The sequence below is a fragment of the Pseudorasbora parva genome, chromosome 4 (genome assembly GCF_024679245.1).
Source record: "Pseudorasbora parva isolate DD20220531a chromosome 4, ASM2467924v1, whole genome shotgun sequence".
In the NCBI taxonomy this organism is placed as follows: domain Eukaryota; kingdom Metazoa; phylum Chordata; class Actinopteri; order Cypriniformes; family Gobionidae; genus Pseudorasbora; species Pseudorasbora parva.
The window spans coordinates 17,809,831-17,818,837 of NC_090175.1; the positions used below are offsets into that span (position 1 = coordinate 17,809,831).

A 9,007-nucleotide genomic window follows, 5' to 3' on the forward strand; every position below is an offset into this window, starting at 1 on the left:
ACACGCAGCGGGGAATCCTCTCACTGGAGACAATGAATGGGGAGGAGGGCTGATCGGTGAGACGGAGTGTATAAAAGCCGAGCGAAGGGAAGCCGTTGGTGTGAGAATCAACAGATCTACAGATAGCAGGAGAACTATATTGCCTTGACGCAGATCTCAAAAAGAGGGAATTCCAACGTATTTACATTTCTTTTTTGGACGGACGCCTTCACGGACTTAACTATCGGATCCGCTTTTGCTCTTTCTTGTGTTTGCAATACCCCCTTATCTATAATCCGCTCGGACTGACAGCCATTGGAAAACCATTTACGGAAAGATGCTTAACAACATGGATTTGAACTCTCAAGATTCTTTCTACTCGCAGTTTGAAAACTGTAACAGTTCTGCGATAGGGATGGAAACTCACGGCTCCAAAGACAGCCAGGATGCTTTCATGGATTCTGGAAGGACGGCACCTGCCCAGTTTGCACACGGTGAGTTTCTGGCAGATTTTCAAAAGCCTAGCTCTGTTAATTATAGTACTGTTGCATAGAATATAATATGTAGTGCAAGTTATTGCAGTTAATTCAAGCCGCTCGCGAAACTATACCGTTATATAACTGATTGCATATTTCACTGAAGGCACTGACGCATGCCTGCTTTTTTCCTCTCCATACCAGGTGCGCCTATTACCCCCAAAACGGAGCCCACGAGCACAGACCAGTATAACTCTTGTCAGGGTCCGAAAGAAAGCTACGCAACCTCCTTAGCTTACTCAGGCAGCTTCTATGTGGAAACATCTCAAGGAACACCTTGCAGCACGGAAACACTGCTCAACATGATCACCGAAATCGTTGGCATCTCAACAACCCCTGTGTCGGATGCGCATCAGTGTACAGACGGCACGATGAACGCGAGCCGTAGCAGTTTTGGCGAAGAGGAAGTCCAGACGCAGGCCTCCACGTGCACTACCCCGCCGCTGTATTCCCCGGGACAGCCAGGTCACAGTTACCCGGACTCCCAGACCGCCGCGCAGGCCCAAGACTCCGCTGCGTCGCATTTAAACTTTGGCTCCTCCGCGCAAGACGCGGAGCCGCTGTCAGAGAGCGCGACGTTCCCGGTGGTCATCAAAAACGAATTCGAGAGCAGCTGTTACGAGTGGGGGAGCTTCAATAAGTCTTATTTGGATGCTGGTTTCCAGTCAGAGCCATTCTCCATGTCGAATAGTTTTCAAGCTGATCAACAACAGGTGGACGTGAAAGAACTTTTAGACTCTTATTCGCCCATTTGCTCAAACCCAGAGACTGAATTCAAAGTGGAGAGTACTTTAAAACAGGAGCAGTGTTTTGGAGATACTTGCACACAGGGCTTCAGCGCTCCCATGTTTAACTACTCCACCCCAGTTATGGATATCCCACCCACCAGTCTTTTAAAACCGACCATTTATCCAAACATTGAACTCCAGTCCAGTTGCGACACAACCTACTCGACTTCCACAATAGACTCGGTTCTGTATTCATCTTTATTGCCAGAGTCATTCAGTCAAACTTATACACGGCCTCAGAAACCTAATCGCGTAAGAAAGAGCCCTGCCTCCTCTACCGGGCCGGCCAAGGAGAAACCCTTCACGTGTCCGATGGAGACATGCGACCGGCGCTTCTCTCGGTCGGATGAGCTCAACAGGCACATCCGCATCCACACGGGACACAAACCTTTCCAGTGCCGCATCTGTTTGCGGAGCTTCAGCAGAAGCGACCATCTCACCACGCACACCCGCACTCACACCGGCGAGAAACCCTTTTCGTGTGATGTGTGCGGCAAGCGCTTTGCCAGGAGCGACGAAAGAAAACGGCACGGTCGGGTGCATCTTAAACAGAAAGAAAAGATGGAGCTGAAGCCACAAGTAGTCAACGCGTGGCCGTTTACTTTGCCAGAGGCCATTTAAGAAAGGCGCAATGAGCGCTCGTTGTGCGTGATGTCAAATCTTACCGTCTTGGAAGATTCATGCTTACTAAAACAGTTGCTTAGGCTACTACAGAATACAACTCCAAAACTCAAGTGAACGTCGTGGCAACTGATTCAAGCGACCCGCATGAGTGTAAAGGTCCACTGAGGTGACGGATCCCCTTTTCGTGAAATGGGGGGTAGAATTTTAACACTGGACCTCCCGCAATGAACCTTGCGTGCAGCTTGAGGTGTGTTCAGCAAGTGCATAAACTTAAAAACAAGTGTTTTGTATTTATATTTTTTTCCTCGACCATTGTATTTCTTAACCGAGGAGCGTGTTTTGCAGAACACATGAACTGCAGTTCAGCACTTTTACTATGGAACAGCTCCAACCTCGACCTTGCATTGTAATGCGGCAGTAAATCGCACAGCTGGAATGTATTGCACTTATCTCCACTTTCGAACTTAAAACTGATTTAATTCGTGCTTTTTGGTCTTTTCTATTTTAACGCTGTCACCTGTTTAAGAATTCTTTAAAAAAAAAAATTAAAATGCATGTATATGTTTACGTGATATTAATAATCACCGATAGATGCTTCACAGCACAAGTCAGATTTACCTCGTTTTACAACATGGTGGCATTATTGATTCATTCGTGCCAAGGTTTTTACAGCGTATTTTCCCCTTTATATATGTTTCATTTTGTTGCTATGCTCTAGCGAATAGTAATTGTGTTGTACAATTCAAGAATCCAGTTCTAATGTTGTCACATTTACACAACGAATGGGAAGAAATAAATACATTTATATGCCAATGATCATTTGTATTTTTCTAACAAGTGCTACTTTTTACATTTTATTTTGAACTGAAAGACTATTTATATCCTTATTTTTGATGTGTCCCTTGTGATATGGAAAGCACAAGCTACACAAAATATGTCTTGAAAATCTTCGGTCCATAACTATAATAGAATATTTGAATGTATTAAGACAGGTTAAATACCATAGGTATCTGCAATTCAATAACAGTTCTCACTTTTTTATTTTTTACCAGATCATACTTGTCTGTTATTGTGTGACCATGTGACCCTAATTCATGAATTATGAATTATCCAGTTCACATGGCTCCTATATTTTGTGATGTGATGAGACATTTTTTTAGAATAGCACAGGGTTCGACACTGCTGTTGAGTGATTAGAAAAGCATACATTGCTGCAGTTTTCAGTAGTTCTTTCACATGATAATAGAACAGTGTCGACATGCCTTTCAGTCTGAAAGCTTTTGTATTGTACTAGCTGAATTAATCAATAGAGGAATGGGGACAATGTAGAAAATGTGAACTTGCCTTAAGTTATAATAATTACACTGGAGAAATGATTTTGTACATATCAAGAACGTTTATACGCAATACTTTGGATGAACGTTGATGTTTGTTATTTTTATGACAAATATTTATGAATAAAACAATTTCTTGAGGTGTTTAAGGAGAAAGCCTTTCACTGAGAATGCTCATTCAAACGATACGGGTAAGCAACATTTGCTATGCGTGCTATTTTGTATATGCTCCTCCCATCTGTCCTGTCCGTCTCATGCAGACATCTACACTGGCTCTGAGATCTTGCAATCTGTCGCCAAAGTGCTAAGCAGCAGCGATAGGGACTCCTCAGCATGTAGGCTGCCCTGTACACATGACGTGTCCCGCTGGCAGTACATCACTGGCTCCCACTCCGATGCGTAAGAGCCCTGACACTCATCACTATGTGATGGACTGTACAGCATTACTTTACGCCATAATGTATTTGATCAAACTGTGGCATAGATCTGTCCTCTTTGGAGCAGGGTGTGTCATGGATGATAAGTGTTTAAGTGCTGCTTTTGTACTTTACTGGCTATAGTTATAGTGCAGCACTTCAACTATGAATGACATTACTATTTTCAACAAGGAGGAGAACAGATGGAAGCCTATTCAAACCAGAAACCACACATGCACTCTTAAAAATGAAGGGGTTTTCACTGCAACACCATAAAAAATAAAATAATTGGGTTCCTTAACCTTTCAGTGAGCATTTTTTTTCTTAGTGTTAAAAATCTAAAGAACCATTTTCTTCTATAAAGAACCTTTTGTGGAATAGAACGAGTCCATGGATGTTAAATGTTCTTCATGGACACCAATAAAGAATCTTCTCATATTTTATAAATAGAACCAAGTCTCACTAGTTGATTTTCCACATCTGAGAATAGGAGTTAAGCCAAAATTAAAATGAAACCCTAGTTCCATTAGCTCGACTCATTCTACCTCCCTCACTAAGTAGAAAAAAAACTATTAAAACTCAAACTTTGCTGAAAGTTTTTTTGGGGGGTTGATGTGGCTCCATGTTACTAAAAAAGCCACAGCCTACGTTAGGCAGCCATATGTCTTATACAGATATCAACAGCCACATAATTGGTGTCTCCGAATAATTCAGTCTTCATTGTAATGGAGTGCTGCAGGGATGGTGTTTTTTTGTAGGCCAAAACCTGGAAATGTGAATGTAAATGAGGTTTTTGGTTAGATGCTTAAAATAATGTCTGTGGTCAACACGAGCTTAGGATATTTGCACGCTTTATTCTGCGACATAAAATACATCAGTAATCCCCCCTTCTGAATTTTTTGGTTACACTTGATTTGCTAACTGTTTCCTTGTTGCAAACGACATGTAATACTGCAAAAGCATGCAAAATAAGTAAGTAAATAAGTAAATAACCCTAAACCAAACCCTAACCCTATAGTAAGTATATGTTGTTAATCAATATTACTCAGTACTTATATAATTATATAAGTTACTAAGTTATATAATTAACTATATAATTACACTTTAACAATGACACCTTCAAATAAAGTGTAACCTTTAATTTTAAGGTGACGTAGTTACATTCTATTTAATAATGTAAGTACTGAATAATATTAATTAACTACATGTATAGAGTTAAGGTTTGGTTTAGAGTTATTTAGGCTACTTACAGAGGCAGACAATAGTGGAGTATTTTTACTTTCTACTCAAGTACATTTTTAAGTATATTTTATCAGCGTTTTTCTTTGGAAAACTTTTATTTCACTACATTCCAAAGCATAATATATAATGTCATACTTTTTACTGCTCTATATTTCATAGATAAAAGTTGTTGTTTTCTTACCTTTAATACTTAATTACATTAAAAATGTACTTTTTGTACTTGTACAACTTACTCAAGTAAAACTTTGAATTACTTTTACTTAAGTAAAAGTACACAGTACTACAGTTTTAATGTAATTAAGTATTAAATGATATTCAATATGAAATGTATTGCAGTAAAAAGTAAAATATTATGTTTTGGAATATTGTGAAGTAAAAGTTTTTTCAAAGAAGAACACTGATAAAGTACATATACTTAAAAAAAAACAAAATTACTTGGAAAGTAAAAATACTTCAATACTGTCCGCCTCTGGCTACTTATAATTATGCATAATTTATTTACTGTTATTACTATACATGTAACTAGGCCTATGTCTAGTTTAAAATAAAGTGTTTACTGTTTTGCCAATTTTGAATGCATTTACATGCCGTGAAAAGGGTAGCTGCTAAGAACTAAAAAGGCTGGGGAGGACAAAAAAAAAAGTCATCACAACAAGCACAAAATCTCATCTTCTGAATAGTCCGCTTTCACAACATCACTGTGTTTTTATAATCACATTGTTGCAAACTATTCATTTCCTAACTTAAACGTTGATGGAAATAGTTATTTATTTATTTATTATTCTTTATATATAAAGACAGCTTAGTGATGGTCATGTGACAGTTTATAGCCTATGATTAGTTTTTGTTCTGGCCTTTTTCAAACTTATAAAAGTTGTGTTCATTTTTGAAGGCTATCATGGCGAATAAATTGTTTTGGAATCATACATTTTTGTTGGTCACGGAGCTTATTTTCTGCAATAATCCGAAAAGCAAAGAAACAAAAAAAAATCCTATTGGGTTTTTGTCAGCCCTGCAGCTCTAGCAGAGAAACATTGCCAAATTAGAAGTCATTTGGGCCGTTACATTGTAGAGGCAGAAATGTTATGTTTCACTATAATGACATTTTTCCAGTCAACTTTTTCCAGTACAAATTGTTAGTTAAGTGGTCTTAAACTCAGCCCATGAATGATTTATTAACAGGCAGTCCTAGCCTACATATTGCTATTCATTGTCTGTTGCAAGGCCGCCTAGCTCCTCTGGTGCACCGCCAGTGAAATTCTCCATGTCCGTCAAATTAAGTGTTTGTTTTATGACGCGAAAAGGCCCGACTTTTAAAAGCCGGAGGTCTCGTTAAGTGTTACTAGCTATATAGGTCTCAAGTACACCTTATTAATCATAGTTGCACTTCAGACTAAGCTAAAAGACGATGCGGCCGCTAGATTGATCCGTCCCAGTGCAATCATTGCGTGATTTTATATCCACCTTGACGATGTGTAGCCGGCGTAGCATGGTCCTCGGGTGGGCTTCGTAATCAGGGTGCATAATCATAAGCTACTGATGGCAATCAGCCTTAGCGGATTAATTCGTCGGATGGCTCCCCGGCCCGACGGTCCTGTCTCTGATCCTGGAGAAGGGTGTGGGTGTTTTGGAGAGTGCAAATGATTAAGATGGAGAAGTGGCGAGGTAAAAGAGCTCGTTATGCAAACATTTAAGTGTTTGATTCTCACCATTGTTCGGAAAGCGAATTTCTTCATTAGTATTACTGGTCAGGGTAGACACTAGTGGATGGATTCGAGAACTTGCCGAGGTGTTTTTATTCCGCACTAAATGGCAAGTTAATCCAAGGGGTCAAGGAGTCTTGTCCAGGCTACCGCTGTTATCCACGGTGAAACATCACTATAGCAACAAGGGTTAAGCGTCACGGTGCGCCAAAACGGAATGGAGATGTGAACATTTTGAGTGAGATGAATTGCCTGAAAGCAATTCAATCACATGGTGGAACAGTTCAGAGTTGTCCTTGATGGTGCGGTGGAGGCAAAGAGCCTTTAGACCCCAGAACAGTTCGTTTAAAACCGTTCTAGTTAATGCATTGCTGTAAGCCTACTACTGTATGATAATGTGAGCGTTGAAGCTGGAGAATGGTGCTTACAAACAAATAAAGCATGTCTTTTTTACAGATTTTTTAAATATTAGTATTTTGTTTTAGTTTTGATAGTGTGCAGTGCACTACAGACCTTAAATTCTGTTGCTCTGTAAGGCCACAGCTGTCTTTACATTATGCATATATTAAATAGTCTATCTTTTAGCTGGTTGCGTAACAGTAAAAATAGAAAATGCTCAATTCAAAAAATACCTTGTGCAAAAAGTTTATTGATGTTTTACGTGACACAAAGTGGGGAAAAAAACTATTTGGTGCAGAAGATTGAAAAAAATCTAAGAAATGCATAAGAGCAGTTTTTACCAGCATAATTTTACACGTGTCAACAAAGCACAAAACTAAGTTATAGGAGATTTAAAGTGTAGGACATAGTTGCTTTCTTAGGAAGTGTAGCTTTCTAGTAAACTAAAACATTCAGCATTCATTTTAGACCTATGTCTGAAGTGAGGACAAATGGCTTCCATTGTAACATAAGGGTCTTTCACTAAGGCTTAGGTGCAGCATTCAACAACATCAACAACTCCATAGCGTAAAGGTTGAGAAGTGCCTGGACTTTGGCGTCGATCCATCTATGTTTGGGGAGTAAGTATAAACTGCACTCTAAAAAAAGATATTTCTTTACATGCAGTAACAGTTCTATTTAGACCTGTATCCTTGTAAAGAACCCCATAAATGCTGAAATGGTTCTTTGTGTTAGAGTTTAGGGTTCTTTAGTCCCGCCTTCTTGTTTCTTAAATCTGTAACTGTCAAAGCCACCTCATTAGTGATTTTCTGGAGCTCCGATTTACAACTACAGACTGTCAACACACTCTCAACAGGTACATTTTTCCTACCAATCATGTCTTTTTCTCTTTTTAGTGTAACAGAACATGTCAGCGAGCAGCTCCGCTCAGTTAAGGATCGTCTCTTCTCCACAAAGTAAGCAACAGAGATATTGAATTTATGATCCATGTTTTAATTATCACGTTATAAACATACCCAGTCACAAAAACATTAAAGCTATCCCATGACTTTATATCACCTTTTCCTAAAGGGCTCACATACTGTCCATTTTTGCTCATTTTGACCTTCATAAACATAATTGTTTTTACATTATCAACAAACTGTGACTCTAATCTCATCATCTGAAGAGAGAAACTGCCACTCAAAATACACATAACGATGGCTGTAAAGACATCATAGAAGATTGTGAAGATATTTCACTGGAACATGAATCTATATCATGTTTATTGTCAATTGTTATTTGTGTATTCAGTTAAGAACTGTTGTTAGAGCACTGTCATATTTGCTACAATTTGCCTTGTTAATAAAAAATAAAAGTACCTAATTGACACAACATGCTGGGTTTTTATTTTATTTCATTTTATTTAAAACCCCAATAGAGGCAAGATATCATAAGACGAGTCAGAGAGAGGACTAAAATACAACTAAATTAATAAATAATATAAATTTTTTTAAAAATATTCAAAAGGGTTATTCATAACACCATTAAGGTACTATATAACACTTTCATAATATATGGCACCTTAAAAAGGGTTCTGCTGTTGTTACAAGCCGAAGAACCCCGTACACTGTAAAAAAATTATTTGAAAAATAAGTTACCTGGTTGCCCTAAAATTTTGAGTTCATTGAAATTAAAAATTTGAGTTAATACAAAGAACATTTTTGACAATCGACAACCTTTATTCAAATATTAGTACAAGACTTTGTAAGCATATTGGGTAATTGTGTGTGTTTTATTTATGACGATGCAGTAAAACATGCCAAATTGTGCTATTTTCATGATTTATCAAAAAAAAAAAAAATTGTGTGGTTCAAATACAATAATATTTTGAGTTTCTACTTATTAAACCAATTTCCTTCATTGTATCAACTCAAAAAAATAATTTCAATAAACTCAACATTTTAAGGCAACAAGGTTACTTACTTTTTTAAGTTAAACCAACAA

General features: G+C 38.2%; 1 protein-coding gene across 1 annotated transcript; it reads left to right on the forward strand.

The window, feature by feature from the left end:
- The first annotated feature begins 70 nt into the window (after nt 1–70).
- LOC137073024 (early growth response protein 1-A) lies at nt 71–3,405 on the forward strand. The gene is made up of 2 exons (XM_067441149.1): nt 71–473; nt 660–3,405. Exons 1-2 carry the CDS (start codon nt 317–319, stop codon nt 1,922–1,924), a joined length of 1,422 nt encoding a protein of 473 aa, XP_067297250.1. The 5' UTR covers nt 71–316; the 3' UTR covers nt 1,925–3,405.
- The last annotated feature ends 5,602 nt before the right edge of the window (nt 3,406–9,007 follow it).

Excerpts from the sequence above, each read along its gene's own strand:
- LOC137073024 (XM_067441149.1), top strand. The coding sequence starts at position 317 with ATGCTTAACAACATGGATTTGAACTCTCAAGATTCTTTCTACTCGCAG. Across the intron at positions 474-659 it reads ACCTGCCCAGTTTGCACACG|GTGCGCCTATTACCCCCAAA; the intron begins GTGAGTTTCTGG and ends TCTCCATACCAG.